General features: G+C 41.7%; 1 protein-coding gene across 3 annotated transcripts in view; it reads right to left on the bottom strand.

The window, feature by feature from the left end:
• Positions 1-22,519, bottom strand: part of upf1 (UPF1 RNA helicase and ATPase) — a 47,831-nt gene extending 25,312 nt beyond the window's left edge. For all 3 annotated transcript variants that reach the window (XM_078424166.1, XM_078424167.1, XM_078424168.1), the window contains exons 1-2: positions 21,891-22,519; positions 1,724-1,866 (exon numbers count right to left, since the gene is read on the bottom strand). In XM_078424166.1, the coding sequence (XP_078280292.1) occupies positions 1,724-1,866; positions 21,891-22,061 (314 nt within the window). In that variant the 5' untranslated portion in view covers positions 22,062-22,519. The remainder of the gene's footprint in view (positions 1-1,723; positions 1,867-21,890) is intronic.
• Between the last annotated feature and the right edge of the window lie 250 nt (positions 22,520-22,769).

The raw sequence follows: 22,769 nt of genomic DNA, 5'->3' as shown, positions 1-22,769 counted from the left end.
GAAATGCAATCAAGAGACCCAAAATTTTAATGGTTCATATTTCAATAATAAACAAATCCTGGAAGTGATGGGGTGCTGGTATGGGAAAGGTGGGAACCAGATTCAAATGTCATGCAATTAAATTCAAAAGCCATCAGGGAAAGATTTTTTTTTTAAAATGTCTCATTTAAACGACATTTTTCCCACCCATGGCCCAAACATAACAGGATTGAAACAAAGTGCTGGAGAAATTCAGTGGGTCAGGCAGCATCTCTGGCAAATAAGGATCGGTGATGTTTTGGGTCGGGATCCTTCTTCAGACAGGTTCCAACCCGAAACATCACCTATCCTCATCTCTGGAGATGACGTCTGACCCACTGAGTTACTCCAGCACGTTGTGTCTATCTTTGGTATAATCCTGTATCGACAGTTCTTTATCTCTATATATTACAGGATTGACTTCTGGTTATGAATTAGTTCAGAGAGAAGCTTTCTTGTGCAGTATAATGAAAGATGCCAATTATTTTTCAATACCACAATCCATATATAAATTGAAAAAACCATACAGTACAAATAATATTCCAAATATATACTGAAGTTCCACATGTGCAGCTAGAGCTTTTATTCAGACAAACTTCAGAAAATCAGAGTTATTGCATGTGTAGGCCAACCGCTAAATTTATATTAAAATAATCCTTGGACCACTTTTCATTTGAAGTGGGTGACACCCCACAGTGGGAGAGCCACACACCCGGCTACACCCTGGAGGGAATTTGATTACAATTTGGTTACTTTGACCTCATGTAGCTTTAAACAAAGGTACACTGCGTACCACGATGTTTCTTTCAGAACACTGTAGCAGGCAACTGATGCATGAAGTTCAGGAACAACTTGACAAATTAGGTTAGTAACCTTTTGCCAAGTTCAAACCCGAAACTAGATTATATAAAAACAGAATCGGGGTTTTTTGGGGAAGAACCATGGAGCTGGTTTCTAAATTTGCTTTGCAAAACTTTGTCAACACCATTAAACCTATGTAAATGGAATCCTGCAACAATTAATAACTACAGCTAAAAGGTTCATTTGTATAAAAACATAATTGCATTCATTTCCTAAGTACATTTTATATGAATCATATAAAATTCAAATGTGCATCAACCTGGAGCCATTGTGCAAAATACAAAAATATACTTGAATGACTGAAGTAATCATCTTAGTGTTCGACTAAATTACATGGTACTATTGCTAAGTGGACTGTTCAATAAGCTACACACTCAAAATTAACACATCTCAATCAAGACCACAATTTCTAATGAGATTCCTGATTCACACTGTTTGGTTACATGCATCAGGGTAAACGAGGAATTACTTAGCATTTCCAGTCAGATTCCAGTTAGTATTACTAAAGTTGTGGATGTGTAATCTGTGAGATGTACCAGAACAGAACATGGTTTGGAAAGCTGGATTAATAGTAAGTGACCACTTAAGAAATTCCCAGCACCTACTTGCAGAGAACTGCCCTCCTTGAAGTTGACTCAAAGTTTCCAAAGAAATTAAAGTTTGAAAATAGAATGTTTTTCTTCAAAACCACAAAAGGATTTAAACCAAATTTGCCACCTGCTTGCCAAACTATATTTCAGCGAGTCATAAAAAAGAGGAAGAGGCTACTTAGCAGATTAATTCTGTTTTACTGCATAATTCTACCAATAATTTAGACGATTAAACAAAAATCAGAGTAAGGTACCTGCAGGCATGCAGTGGAAGATCCTTGGTGTAGTATGTATCCTCTTCATCCTCCTCAAAGTTCAGTTCTGGTAACAACTGACTTGCTTTGGCAACAGCATCATCAACTGCTCCATTCTGGAGAACACCATCTGGTCCATTCACCTGAGTAAAGATAAATAATCCGTGTCAATATACAAGCCACAGGTCAAAGGGGCTTTATTTACAACTAGACGACCCGTGGACCCGTTGGGTCCAAACTTCTCATGCATTGATAAAGTTCTAAACCCCAAAAGCGTTCAGCATATTTATCCCAAAAACAGTCAGCAAGATCCCAGGGTCGAGGACCACCGCCGGGCCTGGCAAGCCGTCCCCAACTGCGCACATGCGGTTACCGGGCCCGGCAAGCCTCCCCCAACTGACGACCTGTGAACCCATTGCCTGCCGGGGAGTCTCCCCCAGGGCCAGGGGAGAGGGAGCAGTAGGAGAGCAGCCGCAAGGCGCTGCCACATATTCATCCTGCCGGCAGCTATCTTCTTTGACCTTCTCTCTGATGCCGTGCTGCACCTTGGGAGGAAGGTCAGGTGCAGGGCACGCCGGGACAGGCGCCAGTCCTCCCCGGCAACCCTCCCACAACTGCGCTCGCGTGGATTCAGAGATATTTATTTTATGGGGATGTGCCCGAAATACAGCAAAAACAGTACACGAGAGATCAAAAATTTGAATGAAACTTGATACTGCACACCACAGGCGAATGGTGTGTAAGGTAGGCCTGAAATTGTTGTGGGCGCTCCTGTTTCCTCCCACATTCCAAATATGTGCAAGGTTGCAGGTTAATGGTGTCTGTAAAATTGTCCCTAGTTTGTAGGTTAGAACTAGTGTACAGGGATCACTGATCAGCACAGACTCGGTGGGCCAAAGAGCCTGTTTCCACACTATATCTCTAAACTGAACAGCTTTTAGCTGGCTAACTTTATTGGCCTGGAACCCTTTATAGTACCGACAAAAGGCCAAATGTTAAAAATTCAAAAATGAGAAAATAACAATGATCCTCTGAATTACTGAATTTATAATTATTACTTTTTCCATTTAGAGCTTCTGATCTAGGTCCCTGCTGTTCACGTTAGAATGTCATTTATTTCAAATTATGTTTAAATAATACAACAGTAATAAGGACAGGTGAATCAGAAACATACCTTCCGGGGCATTAAGACCAAGGTATACTCTGCATAGACAACACCCCATTAAATATGGTGTGATGGCCTGATCACAAGAGGCTCTCTTCAGTAACTGAACTCCCTTCTCAATCAGACCACATGGTTGCTATGCCGACCATTACAAATGCCTCGGAACTCTCACAAAATTCTGATAGCTTTTCATTTATTCTTCTAGATTTGAACTAATGAACCAAGTCTGTTTATTTACAAGAAGAGGGTGTGCTATCAGCATCTATATACTTGAAAGTTCTAAACAGTAATAATTTTAAATGGTCTCAGTCTCCAATTAAAACAATTACTTAAATTTCTGTCATGATACACAAAGGTGTTGAGATCTCCCTCCGTAGCCAACTCTGGTGTACTTGCCATCAACCTGTTGCTAATTGAATAGATATCCAAGTTGTACAAAGTACAACTAGCAGTTCACACATTCTGCCACACCTTTCAAAGCTGGTATGGAGAGCAGAACTCACTTTTCTATGAAAGGAAGTGTTTGAAGTCAACAACATAGATCATTTGAGGGCATCTCCATTAGCACTCAGGATGCCTTCTCAGGATTGAAATGTTTATGGAAACACTACTGAGGTATAGCTTTATTTATACAGAGATGCCTTACTGGCAGCTGTCCAGGAAGCCGGTTGAGTCCTTTGCTGACATGCTTACAATTATGAAACCGTTCAAGTTATCTCCTCATCCCTAGGCAACAACCAGGGAGACCTGGCCAGTGACTACCCTTGAACTTGTTACCAAAGAAACCTTCAGGTTGGGAAGATAAAAGTAGCAATTAAAAAGAGGGGAAGAGCACTTTCTGTCACATTCAACGGGTGACACGTGAGACCGTAGAAGGGCAGTCTACAAACACAGATCAGGCGCTGGCAGGCTCCTGCAATGCTCTGCATTCACTATGCCACATCACTGAGCTCCACGTCTCAGCACTGAGCTTGCACCAGTCTCTCTTCTACACATCACCAAAGGGGTTTACTTCACACTGAGCCATGCAATTAGATTGTTTTATTGCCAAGATCTTAGTAAGATACATAGTCCAAATTGATATATTTTTAATGTACTATGATGACATACCTGTTAGTGTTCAGCCTTGAGGACTAAGAGTGCTATAATCAGTGTTAACATAAACATTGCTCTAACTATTATTCTGAAGGATCTTGACCAGAAACATCACCCATTCCTTCTCTCCAGAGATGTTGCCTGTCTCACTGAGTTACTCCAGCATTTTGTGTCTATCTTCTGCGTAAACCAGCATCTGCAGTTCCTCCCTACACATAAATGCTTGATTGCATTTATGTATAGTATTATCTGATATGATCAGATAGCATGCAAAACAAAGCTTTTCACTATCACGTTACATACAAAAATAATAAACCTAAACCTTAACATGAAGCCCCACAATAAAATATATGCAAAATAAATTAGTACATTAATTAATCCTGAAGTTCAAATGCTATATGTATGAATCAATCCCACATCCAACTCTGTGAATCCAGAAGTCAGGAGATTTGCAAACCAAGAAACATACAAAAGATGGTCTATTGCGATCAATAGGCTGGACAATCAGTGGGTTCAGTCTTCTTTGAGCAGATTGTCAACTTATTGTTTGCTTCAGTTTACATAATATTGGCCAGGATGCAATTTGTTGCCTTCCTTAAGATAACATCACAATATCTTTAATAACTTGAACAAATAGATGATACTCAATTAACACGAATGCAATACTCCTTAAATGCGCACAAATGTGGCTTCAACTCTGACATTTTAAAGAGTAATATAAACCAAGATAAGTTGAAGATAGACACAAAGTGCTGGAGTAACTGCAGGCCAGGCAGCATCTCAGAGACGATGGCTAGGTGACATTATCAATCTGAAGCGTTACCTATCCATTTTCTCCAGAGATGCTGCCTGACCTGCTGAGTTACTCCAGCATTTTGTATCTGTCTTTGGTATAAATCAGCATCCGCAGTCCACTTTTTATTACATTAAGCCGAGGAAGACATGGCTGCACAAACCTGGCCAGATACAAGAAGCAACCATGTAAGTAATTTTATTAATCTTTGCATATTTTCTTAAAACACTTCACAGCTGAAAGAGCAAAAAGAATGTGACCAGCTTTGAACTTCATACTCCACCAATGAGCAAGGTCTCAGCAAATACTGGGCATTGGACATGTGATACGATGGCTCAAATGACGGCCCGGTCAAAATATTAATTACATCAATCTTAATTTATGCTGAATTATCTAGACCCTTGGATCAGAAGGATATCCAATCTCTGTCGAGCAGCATGTCCAGGGTTTTGAAATGGACAGTTTGACAGAATAGATCAGCTAATTTGGCAACATGAAATCTTGAAGCACAAAGTATCAAACCGGGAACGGTTTCTACATTTCACAATACTTTTAAGCAGATGTGACACACTGGAACTGTGGTCAAAAGGATGTTTCTCCAGGTAATTAAATCTACATCAAGCTGAAGGCCATTCAACCCAATTATTTAGTGGTGGAACTGTGGTCCACACCCTAACCAGTCTCACTTTTTTTCTTCTATTTTACGGGAACATAAGGCTTACTACTTAAGTCCTTCTCCGGAAACAACACCTCCATGCAGAAAATGCCTCCATTTCCCTCTTTGCTACCCTCAGACCCCTCTCCCAAGACAGAACAGAGATGTTAGGATCTGGGGCAAAAGAAAACTAAACTGCTGAAGCAACTCAGTGCGTCATGCAGCATCTGTGGAGGCAAGCGATAATCGCTGTTTCAGATCTGGACCCCGCATCAGGTTTTTGTGTGTTCAGGAAAGATAACAAGTGCATAGAAATTAGTGAGAGGTTTGCGGCAGGAGCTGGTAGGAAAAGTGAAGGAAGGGAGAAAAAACCCAAGGTGTACTACACATGAATTCTTCCTTACCTGGAAGGGTTATTTAGCTCCCTTAACATCAACCAAGGACAAGATGCAGGGACAAGTGTTGTACCTCCTATGGTCGCAGAGAAAGCTGCATTGGTACTCCTGTGGAACTCAATTTTTTCACCTTTGCTACCTACTATCTCTGACACTTCTCTTCCTTTTCCAGTTTATCCCATCTCCATCTTCGGTAATGAACTACCCACCGTTATCTATTATATCTCCCACAGCTACCTCAATTACACCTCTTTGCACCCTCTATCCTGTAACGTACAGGTATGTAGGTTAATTGGCTGGGTAAATGTAAAAATTGTCCCTAGTGGGTGTAGGATAGTGTTAATGTACGGGGATCACTGGGCGGCACGGACTTGGTGGGCCGAAAAGGCCTGTTTCCAGCTGTATATATATGATATGATATGACACTATCCCTGTCTCAATCTTTTCTCAAGATGAGGATTTCAGCAGTAGGACGACTTAAATGTCCTTCACCGGAAACTGGTTAGCACGCACTTCCCTTCTTCTTCATGCAGAAAATGCCTCAATTTCCCTCTTTGCTACCCTCAGACCCCTCTTCCAAGACAGAACAGAGATAGTTCCCACCGGTCCTCTCCTTTCACACCATTAGGCTCACCAGCTATTCATCCTTCCCACTGTATTTATGCGGAATGGGAATGAAAACCACACTGCTGATTACAAGAAACAAATCCCGAATACGCCATTCACAGTAGCTTGGTGGGAGAAACGTGTAAATTGGAGCTCAGATAGGAAAAGTGTGCAGGTTTTCTTGAATTTGGAGAATTAATTATTCATACCATTGGATTATAAGCTACCCAAGCAGAATGAGGTGCTGTTCTTCCAGTTTCCATGAGGCCTCACTCTGGCAATGGGGTAGTCCAAGGACAGAAAGGTCGTTATGGGAATGGGAGTTAAAATGGTCTGCAACCAGGAGCTCCAGTAGGCAGTGAAAGTCTACATTTTGTCTCAGCGATATGAAGGAGGCCACATCAGGTGCACCAAATGCAATAGACAAGATTGGAAAAGGCATACGTGAACCTCTGCCTCACTTAGAAGGGTTGCCGAGGTCCTCTGGAACTGACACCCTATGTAAGTAAAGACAAGTAATAGCCACAATTTATGACTATAATGTATGAATGCATGTACAAGATTTGGAGTATTTATACAAAACACTAGTGAGGCTCTTGTAAGGATGCTATGATACAGGTACACAAAAAGGCAAAAGGGAGAGAAACCATGACTGAGTTGAGGTTATCCAGCACTACTAACTATCTTATTGGAGACCCTCGGACTATCTTTGATTGGACTTTACTGGCTTTATCTTGCACTAAACGTTATTCCATTTATTTTGTATCGGTACACTGTGGATAGCACGATCGTAATCATGTATTGTCTTTCCGCTGACTGGTTAGCACGCAACAAAAGCTTTCCACTGTACCTCGATACACGTGACAATAAACTAAACTCAACCATATACTAAGTGGTAGTATTTGACTCGGAGGCACAAGCACCACAGACATCTTGCACATCTTGTTTTACCTCCCATTATCAATACACATCCTCCTATTGAGCAATATGAAAAGCCAAGGCTCAAATTAAGTTAAGGTGTTAGATCCACCCTAGTGTTCCAACAGCTAGTACTTCCCTATGTTTGCTTCCATCTGACAGATTAATTATAATGAACAAGTGTATCCATATAGATCACAGGAACAAAGTAATTGTCCTCGGGCAATAATCTCACTCAAAAATCAAAACTACCTTGAGTGCTGCCTGTGCAGTGTTTGCTTATCCTCCACATGACTATGGATTTCCATGAATGCTTTGGTTCCATCTCCATCCCAAAGATAACATGATAAATTAACTAGCCACCCTTTAAAACAAGTAGATTGCAGAAAATAAACAGAAACAATTTAATAAGCATACAAGAATAATTTGCAGAGACATAGGTTAATCAGGAGAGGGAACGGGACTAATAGATTGCTCTGCTGGGAGCCAGCTTGGGTTGAATGGTTTCTGTGTTGAAAGAAAAAGATTACAGAATGAGCCTTTTTTATCATTCTTCAATAATAAACTACAGTGGTCTTCTATAACAGTTTGGTTTTTCACTCCTTGGCTTCCATCAAGGACTTTAGTATTCTTTTCCAGATTGTCACAATATAACAGATGATTCAACACTTGGCATGGTAAACACTGAAAGCAAATACTTGTACTGTGCCTCAAAGTCCCGCAGTCCCCACATTATCAGTACTGCAAAAAGGGAGGACTCTTGCCAGCTTTGAAGCACTTTGTCCAATGTTGCTCAGCAAGAGCATGTAGTCAAACCCATAAGCAGAAGACAGGAATCACCCAGTCAACTTGTTATTTAAGACACACAAGGCTTATTATAAATCTAAAAAAACATGCTCACAGCCAAATGTTAAAACCTACAATACAATATGAGTAATGAGAACTACTTTTTACACTTTAGAACTTCTGCTGCGTATCAGCTTTGACATATTGCTAGACCATGTAAAACGAGACTTGTGTAATGGCTCCAAGGGGTCAAATGTAGTCAATATAAAACACAAGGCTGCTAGATCATATAGCCATTGTTCATTCAGGTAACATCTTTCAGCACAGAGTTACAAGAGGGCAAGTTTATAGATCCAAAAGAAGTAGTCTCTTATGTTGTAAAGAACTCGAGCAAAAAATGGAGTTTAGATAACAGAATGTAGCTGCTGCTGCAGGCTGTGATTCAAAGGCTAGAGTTTCAGTTCTTTCTGACCCACTGGTACTTTGACGTCATTGGAACTTGGCCAAGGCAAAGAGAAACATTACTTTCAGGTTCATTTGTAAAAAATACGAGAGAAAAAAATCCTCCAACCACTAATCTGTTTATAGGATTTTCAGAAGAGTAAAATTTAGTTCAAAGTAAATTTAATGGGTTTTAATTTTCCTAGATTGGAAACATAAAACGTGGCTTTATTCCACAATACCCACAAAGCACACACCTGCTGCATGTGTCACTATCTGTGGTCAGGATTTTGATCAGTTTCCTTCCATCTGTTTGTCCAAAGTTGCCCAGAGCAGAAAGATTGAGTGGATTACATGTTCACAAAATATGTTTTGTGAACATGTATACGAGATTGATCCCTGGGATGGTGGGACTGTCATATGAGGAAAGATTGAAAAGACTAGGCTTATATTCACTGGAGTTTAGAAGGATGAGAGGGGATCTTATAGAAACATATAAAATTATAAAAGGACTGGACAAGCTAGATGCAGGAAAAATGTTTCCAATGTTGGGCGAGTCCAGAACCAGGGGCCACAGTCTTAGAATAAAGGGGAGGCCATTTAAAACTGTGAGAAGGAACTTTTTCACCAGAGAGTTGTGAATTTGTGGAATTCTCTGCCACAGAGGGCAGTGGAGGCCAAATCACTGGATGAATTTAAGAGAGAGTTAGATAGAGCTCTAGGGGCTAGTGGAATCAAGGGATATGGGGAGAAGGCAGGCACGGGTTATTGATTGTGGATGATCAGCCATGATCACAATGAATGGCCTACTCCTGCACCTATTTTCTATGTTTATGTTATGGTGATAACATGTTTAATATAGTGAGAAAAAAAAATCCTCTACAAACAAAATATACATAAAAATAAGGCCATGTGAAACAGTTCTAGTCAGAATAAAGTGCATGAAAATAAAGTAGCACAATGAAATTATTTTTCAGTAACAATCTGACTATTATATATATATATATATATATGCACCCTCTTACTTAAGTACTAGAGTGTAATATAGTAGATCACACTGAGGCAGTACACAAGAGTCACCTCTTTTCAGGCGCATATCTGACTGCATGCCTGATTTTTTTTAATGTGTTGGCTCAAAACTGCCCAACAGCCAATAAACAAAACGAAGATTTGAAAAATCTTTTAATAATAAGGCTAAAGAAATGGGTCTGCCTTTCAGAGAATCAAAATAGTATGTGCAGTTCCATGAACTCAACAGTCTGAATGAAAAATCAAGATTTTTTCCAAATTTCTCCAAATTAATTTGGGTAATAAGTTTAACTTTCTTCAAAGGGCATGAATATCCACAGATTGACAGAGTATTAAATTTGGAACTAAAGCAGGCTGATAAAGCTGGAATGCATATCAGCAAGAACTGTGCTGTAGTAATCATGAATTGAAACAACACAAGTAGTATTTACATTTCTAAAGTCAAATGACTGAATAATTGGAGGCTTTGCATTTTATTTATCCATTTTGTTGGATGTGGATATAACTGACAAGGCCAGCTTTTATTTCTCATCTTTAATTGTCCTTGAAAGGATGGCAATTAGCCACCTTGAAACTGTTGCAGACCTTTGGCACAATTGTTCCCAGTTGCATGATTTGACCCAACTTGGGATAAAACACCGCAGATGGTGGCGTTCCCATGGGCCTACCGCCCTTGTCCTTCCCAATGGTAGAGATTGAGAGCTTGGGAAGTACAGTCAGAGTACCCAGATGAGTAAATTTAGTGAATTTAAAAAAAAGTTCAAGAATCAATGCCTCAAATTCAAAGCCGTTGATGTGAGTAATGCAAGGATTAAAACTACACCAATCCATCACACTGAACTTCATTTTAGTAAGATGAATGCAAAGGTTTACCTAATGCCATAAATATACAATCACAGATCATCAGAGTTCAAAGCAAGATCATTCTGGCATGGGACAGAAAGTTGGCTAACAAGTTGAATCAACTGGTAACAGGGAAACGAGGAACCGCAGATGTTGGAATCTTGAGCAAAACAAAGTGCTGGATGAAGCAGCATCTGTGGAAGGGATGGACAGGCAACACTTCAGGTCAGAACTCGTCTTCGGCCTAAAGAAGGGTCACTGTCAAATTGTCACTTGTCTATTGCACCGACAGATGCTGCCCGACTGACAAACAAAAGCCTTCAATATGTACCAAAGGCAGACATTCTATTTTATACATTTATATTGCCTTTTGACAATAGTAAACCAAACTCCAGAGGATCATTGTCCAGCGCTGTCTGCATTTTTAAACCCCCAGTACCAACATCACCGCTGCTCCTCCATAATATGACATGCATGAACACTATTGCAGATTGCCATGTTCAATAAATGTATACACAAAAAATGTACACTGTAAAAACACATAGCATTTCACTACAGAATGTGCCAAGTAGTTTCTATTCCAGGTGCCAATTTGAAACTAAATGAATACTGATTGTAATGCAGGCCAAAGAGGCTGAACATCAGTTTAGAATTCAGAGTATTTTGTGTAGCAGTGCTCAAAAGTAAATAACGCATGGTCATTCATTCCGATCATTTGGGTTTTAGTCGTATCAATTATGGTGTGTATTAAATCAATACCAATAAAGTTACTTGCGATTCCATTTAACAAACATTAATATGCGGGGAAGATTGGTAACCTTTGCAGACTAATTCCAGTCCATTGCTGAATGTCAGTGTTCATAAAGCATAGATACATTAGCATGTCTAATCTTTTTATTAAGAATCATGTCTTTGCACAGTTCAGAACATTCTCTTAAAAATTGATATTTGGCATGAAAGTTGCCTGAGAAAAAATGTAATTGCATTCACTGATCAGTGATACATACAGCTGTTGCAATGCCACTACTGGCAGACAATGAAATTCCCAGTCTGAGTACTTACAAGAATTTATAAACACAACAAAAATTAAGCAAGGAATACCCGACTTTAAAATGAGAACTTAATTCGAAGTGAACACCGTGATCTCATTATCCACTGGCTTTTAACCCAAGTTCACAAGACAACAACAATCTGGCTTTAAATCAGAGTCCAATGTCATAGCAGATTAGTAACAAAGAATCCTCTGTGCAGCCATTAACATATCTTGTTTTGCACTGTTTTATAGAAATGAGTTATGAGCAATAAGTGATATACCAGCAGCTGATATCTCAAATTAAAATGTTATAATTTCTAGTGATCCTACAAATTAATTAATTAACAGAATCCAGGAGTCTATGATTGTGAGAGGATATAGGATAGACAGTCAGACCCTTTTTCCTAGGTTGAAAACATGTAAGACTAGAGATCTCTGCTCTATGATAGCACAAAGTTTAATGCACAGGGCAATGTTTTTTTTATTACACAGAGGGTGGTGGGTGTCTGGAAGCTGCGCTGCCAGGGGTGGTGGAAGAGGCAGGTATGATAATGGTGTTGAAGAGTTTATGAGGTGGGCACCTGGATATGCAGGGAATAGAAGGATATGGATCATGCTCAGACAGATGAAACTAGTTTACTTGGCATCATATTCGGCACAGGCAATGTGGGTCATTGAGCCTGCTCCTGTGCTGTGCTTTACTATGTTCTACAACTTCAGAAAGCAGCTAGGGATGTCATTTGGCTTCATTCAAGTAGTCACATGAAAATTGTTCAAAATAAAATGAACCAAACATATCTTGACCTACACAACAACCAGAAGTAAACACCCAAGTTCTCCTTAGCATTTAAAGCTTGGACACTTCACAAGGAGAACCTAGATGTACAGCTGAAGAATAACATTCGACTCTATCTTCCAGCTTTAGGGGAAATTGACCTGGAAACAAACTCATGGAGCAATATTACCAAATGATTCACAAACTTCAATGCTAAGGGAAACAAAAACTATAAAAGGCATGAGATGAGATGGCAACTATCATTAAAGCTAATTAAGGGTGCTTTCTGACCAAGGATAAACAATATAAATTTCACACAATGGAAATTGGGAATCGGAAAGGATTTTACCTCAATGAAATTAATTAAATCACATTGTAATTTGCTTCCATTTCACTGTATCTGTCCATATTATACATGTCAATTTACAAAACAGAGGCCATAGTACAATAAGCATTACAATAGCTACTTTTAATGTTTTCTGATATTACAATAATTTCAATGCACCTCTAATGTATAAAAAACATCAAGACAAATCAAAGGAGCATTATCAGATAAATAACTGATGCTGACATGCAGCAGGTAACATAGAACCTGGTGAAGACTGACTATTCAATGGGTGATTTTGGAGATAAAGAGGCAGAGCATTTTGGGAAGATATCCCAAAGATAAATGACTTGATATCTATCCAAGGGCAAGACTAAATGACTGCGCAATGAAATTAAGTGAAAATTCTCATTCGATTACTGCAGGAAATCATAACCATTAAGGTCAGAAAACAAGGGGAAGTGAAAGGCTGAAAGCTTCGGGGTTAAGATTCTGGATGAATACAAGTTCAAAAGATAGAGCGGGAGGCCAGTCAGAAGATGAAATCACCAAATCTAGGTGCAATAAAGCACAAACAGAAACATAGAAAAATAGGTGCAGGAGTAGGCCATCCGGCCCTTCGAACCAGCACCGTCATTCAATATGATCATGGCTGATCATCTAAAATCAGTACCCCGTTCCTGCTTTTGCCCCCCATCCCTTGATTCCATTAGCCCAAAGAGCTAAATCTAACTTTCTCTTGAAAACATCCAGTGAATTGGCCTCTGTGGCAGAGAATTCCAGATTCACAACTGTCTGGATGAATTTTTTTTTTCCTCATCTCAGTCCTAAATGGCCTAGCCCTTATTCTTAAACTGTGACCCTGGTTCTGGACTCTCCCAACATCAGCAACATTTTTCCTGCATCTAGCCTGTCCAATCGCTTAAGAATTTTATATGTTTCTATAAGATGCCCTCTTATCCTTCTAAATTCCAGTGAATACAGGCCCAGTCGACCCATTCTTTCATCATATGTCAGTTTCGTCATTCCGGGAATTAACCTGGTGAACCTACGCTGCACTCCCTACGCTGCACTCCCTCAATAACGTCCTTCCTCAAATTAGGAGACCAAAATTGCACACATTACTCCGGGTGCAGTCTCACCAGGGCCCTGTACAACTGCAGTTGGACCTCTTGCTCCTAAGTTCAAATCCTCTCGCAATGAAGGCCATGAAGGGCGGCACGGTAGCGCAGCGGTAGAGTTGTTGCTTTACAGCGAATGCAGCGCCGGAGACTCAGGTTCGATCCTGACTACGGGTGCTGCACTGTAAGGAGTTTGTACGTTCTCCCCGTGACCTGCGTGGGTTTTCTCCGAGATCTTCGGTTTCCTCCCACACTCCAAAGACGTACAGGTATGTAGGTTAATTGGCTGGGTAAATGTAAACATTGTCCCTAGTGGGTGTAGGATAGTGTTAATGTACGGGGATCGCTGGGTGGCACGGACTTGGAGGGCCGAAAAGGCCTGTTTCCGGCTGTATATATATGATATGATATGATATGAACATGCATCACTGCCTGTTGTACCTGCATGCTTACTTTCAGTGACTGATGTACAAGCACACCCAGGTCTCGTTGCACCTCCCCTTTTCCTAATCAGACACCATTCAGATAATAATCTGCTTTCCTGTTCTTACCACCAAAGTGGATAACCTCACATATATCCACATTACACTGCATCTGCCATGCATCTGCCCATTCACCCAACCTATCTAAGTCACCCGGCAGCCACATAGTATCCTCATTGCAGCCCACACTTCCACCCGCAAATTTGGAGATGTCACGTTTAATTCCCTTGTCTATATCGTTAATATATATTGTAAATAACTGGAGTCCCAGCACCGAGCCTTGCGGCACCCCATTAGTCACTGCCCGCCATTCTGAAAAGGACCCGTTAATTCATACTCTTTGCTTCCTGTCTGCCAACCAATTCTCTATCGGTGTCAATACCTTACCCCCAATACCATGTGCTCTAATTTTGGACACTAATCTCTTGCATGGGACTTTGTCAAAAACTTTTTGAAAGTCCAGATACACCACACCCACTGGCTCTCCCTTATCCATTCTACCTGTTACATCCTCAAAAAATTCCAGAAGATTAGTCAAGCATGATTTCCCCTTCATAAATTCATGCTGACTTTGACCAATCCCATCAATAGACCATAGATGCAGGAGGAGGCCGTTCGGCCCTTGCAAATGTGCTGTTATAACATCTTTAACAACCGACTCAAGCACCTTCCCCACTACCGATGTAAGGCAAACTGGTCTATAATTCTCCTTTTTCTCTCTATCTCCTTTCTTAAAAAGTGGGGTTACATTGGATCAGTTCCTGTGGACTGGAGGGGAGTCAGAGTCAAGAGAACATTGGAAAATGATCATCAATGCATCCACGATTTCTAGGGCCACCTCCTTGAGTGTGCTGGGATGCAGACCATCAGACCCATGGAATTTATCTGCCTTCAGTCCCAACAAATTACTTAACATCATATCCTGACAAATGTGGATTCCCTTCAGTTCCTCCCTCCCACTAGATCCTCAGTCCCCTAATATTTCTGGGAGATTGTTTGTGTCTTCCTTAGAGAAGACAGAACCATTTAACTGTTCTGCTATTTCTTTGCTTCCTATTATAAACTCATTTGTCTGATTGTAAGGGACTTACATTTGTCTTCACCAATCTTTTCCTTTTTACATATCTATAGAAGCTTTTAGTCAGTTTTTATATTCCCCACAAGCTTTCTTTCATGCTCTCTCCCCCCCCCCCCCCCCCCATCCCCCATTAACCCCTTTGTGTTCCTCTGTTGAGTTCTAAATTTCTTCCTCTGGCCAATTTATATGCCCTTTCCTTGGATTTTAAAAAAAATCCTAGATGAGGGTTACAGAAGCACACGGTGAGACACAGAGTATCAAATGATGTTATGGAGGTAGAAATAATTGGATCCAAATCTCAGAATAACATTGGTGTGAACAGTCAGACTGCATTTCATAAAGTTACAAAGTGGTGGAGGCAATGATTATAGAACAGAATTTGCAAAGAAAGCTTAAGTCAATGGAATTGTCAAATATATGTCTCATTCATTTCTGAAAATGAACGTTAACTTTGTTTCAGCACAACATATCGCACATCTAGTGAGAAAATAATTCCCTCCTCATTCTGGTTCATTTGTCTATTAGTTACATTTGTTCCATTTTTTTAAATGTAGCATATTAGTATTATCATTTTGTACACTTCAATTAAAGTCATTTTATCTACATCATTCGTAGAATGTGTAGCTGAGGGCTGACGCTCATGGCCCCAAATACTACCAGCCTACCTATCTAGTTCCCATTTGTATTGTTTTCTTTCCTGACAGTCATTAACTGAATCACTATCCCAGTTTGTGAGCTCTTATTTTATTAAAACTTGTGTCACCTTATTATAAATTCATATGGTATTACCGGTTCTTGGCATTTTACCTACTAGCTATAGGTTCCAGCATTTCCCCCTGCTGGTAAACAGCTAGAGTTTCCTCATCTTCAAATGACAGGATATATTTACTCTCTACTAATCCACAAAGCACATTGCAAAATTTAAGGAATGGTGGATGATTAAATCTGAAATATCGATCTAGTTGTCACTTCTTTAAACCCTAATACAAAGGCTATCTCCATGCACCCGCCCCCGCCCTCTATATGGAACAAACATGCTCTTCGGGTTCTCTTTAAACATTTACCATCTATATACTAAAACTCTTGTTTGTTTGTTTCTGAACTACAGCGAAAACGGTACACGATAGCGCGACAATTTTAGGCCCACCTTTCTCACCATCGTCCCTTTGGTGCTAATGGAAGTTTCATTGAAATTGGTGTTATATTTTTTAAGTTATTCACATTTTAAAGTTTAAATCTCTCTCCTAGGGAGGGGGTGGGGGGAGATGATAAGGGGGGTTGAGGGGGATGGAGTGGGGCGGGGGGAGGAGAGGGTGCTGTACCAAAGCAGGAGGGGTTTGGGCCCAACAGGTCCACTTGGTCTAGTCTCACCTTAAAGTTGTCACATGGTTTCACCCATTCCTTCTCTTCAGAGATGCTGCCTGCCCTGCTGAGTTACTGCAGCTTTTTGAGTCATCTTTGGAATCCACTATGCTTAGAAAAATACCAAATATCTATGGTCCCAAATTTTCTAAATCTCTCCATGGTCTATAGAGGATAGACTCCTCAATCTTCTGTACTCCAGTGAGAATAATCTAGCCTATCTAATCTCACCTGGCAACTAAATCCCTCCACTCCAGGCAACATCTTCTGCACTCTTTCCAGCATTATTGTATTATTTTCTGTAGTGTGGTGACTAGAACTACACAAAATGTCCCAGGTATGATGTCCCAATTCTTGTACTTAACAGCCATGCCTGCGAAGGAAAACACCCCAAATTCCTTCTGCACTACCATATCCACCTGTGTCACTATTTTCAGGGAGCTATGAACCTGCATCCCATGGTCCCTCTATACACCAATGCTTCTAATATCCCTGCCATTTACTGTACACGTCCTGCCAATATTAAATTACACAAAATGCATTACCTCATACATGCCTGGATCAAATTCCACCTGTCACCGCTCCGCCCAACTTTTCAGCTGATCTATATCCCTCTGTATCCTTAGGCAACCATCCTCGCTATCTACAACTACACCAATCTTCATGTCGTTAGCAGGCTTGCTTATCCAACCAGAGATATTCTCATCCATCTCAGGGATGGAGGTCTTGCTTAACCCAGAGAACTGTCCGCACACTGATTTTTTTTCTTAAGTTGGAAATGTATGTTTTCATATTCTGTGGCTCTGCACACTACCAAAAATCCTTTCATTATATAAATATCTTCCAATTTCACCCTAACATTTCCCCTAATTGAACTGTGCCATGTCAGTTTTTCTGTAACCTGGGGAGCCCCTGTATGATAAAGGACCTATCATTGATTGACCTCTGCTGTATATAGAAACATAGAAAATAGGTGCAGGAGTAGGCCATTCGGCCCTTCGAGCCTGCACCGCCATTCAATATGATCATGGCTGATCATCCAGCTCAGTAGCCTGTACCTGCCTTCTCTCCATACCCCCTGATCCCTTTAGCAAAAAGGGCCACATCTAACTCCCTCTTAAATGTAGCCAATGAACTGGCCTCAACTACCTTCTGTGGCAGAGAATTCCACAGACTCACCACTCTGTGTGAAGAATTTTTTTCTCATCTCGGTCCTAAAAGACTTCCCCCTTATCCTTAAGCTGTGACCCCTGGTTCTGGACTCCCCCAACATCGGGAACAATCTTCCCGCATCTAGCCTCTCCAACCCCTTAAGAATTTTAATATCACTTATTGCAGACTTCTCGTCAGAAAAACAACTCTCCACCACTTTCCTCCGCCTCTTATAATCAAACCAATTTTGCATCCATTTCTCCCAAAAAACATTTGATCACTTGTGCCCATCTTTCTAGACCTGCATAAACATGGGACCTCGTCAAAACACTTTTTTCTTGGTAATCTCCAGACAGGATTGCCCCCTCCACAAAACCCATGCTGACTCCCTCCAATCAGTGACGGCCTTTCCAAGAGATCACAAATCCCACCCTAAGATTTGTTTTCCAATTGTTTCGCCGATGGAATGCTCACTGGTCTATTTCCCTACCACCCTTTTTGAATATGGAAACAACTTTAACCACTCTCCAGTCTTCTAGAGGTGAGTTAACAATGATGTATCAATCTCCATCAGAGAGCCAGTAATGTTCTCCTTTCCCATAACAATGGAATAGAACTCATCAAGCCGAAGGGATCTGTCCATCAATATCTCTAAACATATCTTCCAGACTACCATCAAAACTCCCCACCTTTCTTCTGAATACTGATGTGTTCATTCAGGATATCATGCACATTGCCAGACTCCTGCTTGGACTCTGTGATCAACTCTTTCCCTAACTATTTTCTTAATTCTATTTTATCGACAGAAGGTTTTGAATTGTCTTTAATTCTCTTGTCCAAGGCTATTTCACGTCTCTTTCTTTACTTCCTGCTTTCCTAAAACCTCCTCTAATCCACTATAAAGTACAAAAACTAATTTGATTTCAACTCCCCATACCTGACATTTGCTTCTTTGGGTCTGGAGTCACATATTGGTCACACAAGTAAAGATGGCAAATTTCCTCTCATTTGGAGCATTAATGAACCAGTTGGGTTCCTATGACAATCCAATAGCCATTACCAGGCTGATTTGCATGGTAATTCCAGATCTACAAACCCATAACGGCAAGATTTGATGTGGACTCTGACCTCTGTTTCGTCCATGCCTCTGGATTGCAAGTTCAGTAACTAAATTACTGTGCCACCACCTTACTCACATATTCCACTTTTTTTCCTCTTGACCACTCTTTCCCAAATTCTAAAATGTATCCAACGCTCAGGTTGGTCCTTTTTAAAAAAAAATAGATGCATTATTTTCTACAAGCAAACATTTTGAACAATCCCGAGCTAAAAACAAACTGCTGGAGAAACTCAGTGGGTTAGGAAGTATCTGAGGAGGGAAATTGACACATGACATTTCAGGTCATGACCCTTCAGTTTTTGTGCTCAAAATTCCAGCATCTGCAGACTCTTGTATCTTCATTTTTATGAATAAAACCTTATCTATTAACCATAGATTTCCTTGCAAAATCATATTCATTGCATTGCAAACCATAAAAGGTTTGCGTGACATTTCAATATATTATAACAGCACTGTAAGAGGCCTACAGCAAGATCTCTATTTTTGTGGCATGTCTTCAAAAGGAACATGGGCAACAGACACACAAAACAAAAATTAATAGACTTCAAATTGTGCAGCTCAAGCAGTTAACAAGTGTTTTTTAAATCAGCTAATCATTTACACCGTGTACATAAAGGAATTGAAGTATAACAAGATCAGCCAGAAGCCAAATGATAGTGCATATCACATTTTTGGCACTGTCTCAATCGAGACATTTTAGCAACTTTAAATCAAGAAATTTTCAAATTCACGTTACACAAATATGCTAGGATCATTCATTAAAGATTGCATATAAAAGATACATTTACCCATAGTTACAGTGACATGATGCAGAAGAAAGTTGTTACATTGAAGATCAGTGAGTACAGACCATCATTGGCAGAATTCATCACAAGACTGGCAGAATTCATCACAAGATTGGCAGTTAAAGAACTTCAGGAAAGTGCATTGAAGCAACTCACCTTGGATGGTTCCAGTGGATTGTGGTCACTATGTGTACTGTTATTCCTTGCGTACACATATTAAACCATTGTTAGCTATGCACAAGTTCTTGTTCAGTCTCTACTAGACAGCATGGAACTGTCCTGGAATAAACTGCTATTTCTCAGTGCATGTCCATTGCTTTAATTCAACTTTCCTTTCAAAAATTGAGTTTTTAAAACATAACATGAACCCTCCATGAGAATAATTAGATTACCCAGCTTACTTCTGAGAACCTGTATAAATCTAACTCGCCCTTGAGCTGGCTGTTAGCTGCAATCATTCAATGATGTGAACCCAGGTGTATTTTGATACAAATTCATACCATCACAAGTGAAAGGTAGAAGCTTAGCTGGGTAGGACAATGGAAGTTGTGCTATACCAGATATCCAACAGAGTACAGGAAAACTGGGTACATATACCAAAACCAGCTTGTATTGTGAACTCAAGGTCCATTGACATTACCGTGCAGTGAATGTTCACCTGTCGCACAGTCAAATGCACAAAACATCTCTGAGCGTACATGAGCCAGACTAGACAATTTCCTGAACAATTATAGTGAAGTACTGGAATACTGAAGAGCAAACTAAGTCAGTTATATGGCATTTGCTTACTTACTCGATTATAAGAGTAATTTAGCAACACAATCACCAGGCTTGTTTACAACTTATCATGTCTGCAATAATTGAGGATACCTGGGAAGGAGTTATGGTGCGCTTGTGTGTGTATACTGCTGTTCCTGTGATGATGTAACAGTATGTTGATCTTTACCTTGTCTGGATTATTCAATACCTTAATATTTGGGGTATCCAAGAACACTATATGATATGATTAGAATCCAAATAATAAACCTTCCACATTGGACAACACATATTCCAAAAAGCTCAACTGAAATGCCAATTTTTTTAAGTAAACTCTCCATCGCTCCACCTAATCTGCTCACTTTCTATACAGTACTCTCTTCCCTGAAACATCATTGAGATTAAGACAAAAATGTATGTCCTCCCACTCTCGTTTCAACACTCATTAAATAATCGAAAAAGGCACAAACTCTGTCATAATGGCCATGAGGACCTGAATCAGACTACATGAGCCACCCACAAGTACCACACTCATTTTGTGACTGCTACAATAAATGTTCAGTTAAATGTTGATTCTACTCTGCTTGAATGCCAAAGACCACCAAGAGTAGTGATCGGGTAATTATCCAGAATCTTTGTATGGAATTTTAATTGTTCTCTTATTCCTACAGCTGATGCAACTGTCACTTTTAAACTTGAACCAGTATTTAGTAACTTTCCTTGTACAACGACCACAAACGATAGTTTTAGAGGAAAGGTGAACATTCCTCCAAGAGTGCACATTTCCTTGAATTAGCCCCAGCTAAGCATGACCTGTATACTTTAGGGAATGGCAAGCAACGTATTCGGAAACATTTCTGCCAGATTTCTACAGCCCATGCAACGCTCATTACACCAGACCACGAATGGCTCATCCAATTCCTCCCAAAAACAATCCTCCAGGGCCAGAGACGATTATTGCAGCCATCGCAAATGACCGGCAGTCGGAGGGGACAAGGCAAGGGGGGACGAAAAACGACAGGTTGGGAGTCAGGAAAGACCACACAAGGAAGGAGGCATGGGACGTGAGAATGGAGAGAATTAAAGAAAATTGGAAAGGCGGATGCCAAATAAACGGGAGAAGGCGGCCCGGGGTGTGTGGGACACTGGAGGCATGTGTGTCTGACGGGGGGGGGTCACAGAAAGTTTGTGCGCGGTTGGGGCGGAGTAGGGAGAGATGAGATGGCATACACCCACCTACATAAACACGCTCATCCTCTTCCCTGTTCTTCCTCCAGCTCAGGCGGCGCTTCTTTCCGCCATGTGCTTAGTTTCGGGCTCCGAGGCCCAGGCGAGCCAGGAAACGCATTTACCTGCCCCTTTCTCCCCCCCCCCCCCCCCCCATCCCTTCACTCCTCCTCACAAGACCCCCCACCCCTTCCCCTCCCTCTCCCCAACCCCGTCACCGCTCACCTGCCCGTCGCCGGGGCCTTGGCTCTGGCCTTGAGTCTGGGTCTGAGACGGTAGAGTGAAGTCGGTGAACTCGAACTCGGAGCCCTGCGTGTCGGCGCCGAGTAGCTCGGCCTCCTCGGTGTCCAGGAAGGTCAGCGTCTGCGAGCTCGGCCCGTACGCGTCCACACTCATGGCGGCCACGGCGCGGGAACGCGCACTCGCTTCCCTCCTCCTCTCGGCACGATTCAAACCCACGGAGCAACAACCGCTGGGCGCGCGCCGGGGGCCGAGGGGGATGGGGCGGGCGGCGTTGGCGAGGGGGTGGGGGAGAGGGGGGAAGGGAAGAGTCGGCGCCGAGCGGGCGGGCGGGGGGGAAGGAGGTCCGCGGGTTCGAGGCCAAGCGCTGGGCCTCGGCTCGGGCTTGGGCCGGGCGAAGAACGGCGGGGGTTACTATCCGTCGGAAGGAAGGAGTCGGAGGCGAACGAAAAGAGAAGGCGGCCTTGGAGTTGGGGAAAGGTCTGGAGTTGAGAGGGTGGGCAAGTGAATGGCCGCCGGAGCTGGAGGCCGAGGCCGGGTTGAGCGGGAGGGCGGCAATCGATGGCCGGACAACCCCAGCAACAGCGCGAGAGCCGCAACTCCCCCGCAGCGCTGACGTACTGCACAGAGCGCGCTGACGTGCAGACGCCGTCGGCAGGCGGTGACGTAACTCGTCGACAAAGACGGGTGACGTAATGCACACAGGGAGAGCGGTGATGGTGGCGACGGAGAGGCGGGGGCGTCAAAGTGAGCGGGGGCGGGGAGGTAAACGCGTTCCCTTGATTCGCGCTTCCGCCTCCTCCTCCTCCTCCTCCTCCTCTTCACCCCCAACTGCGCCGCAACACGTTGGCGGTCGGCGCTGGG

Source organism: Rhinoraja longicauda, chromosome 28 (assembly GCF_053455715.1).
Source record: "Rhinoraja longicauda isolate Sanriku21f chromosome 28, sRhiLon1.1, whole genome shotgun sequence".
In the NCBI taxonomy this organism is placed as follows: domain Eukaryota; kingdom Metazoa; phylum Chordata; class Chondrichthyes; order Rajiformes; family Arhynchobatidae; genus Rhinoraja; species Rhinoraja longicauda.
Note: the sequence above shows the minus strand (reverse complement) of the source record. Positions and strands in the feature narration are given on the sequence as shown.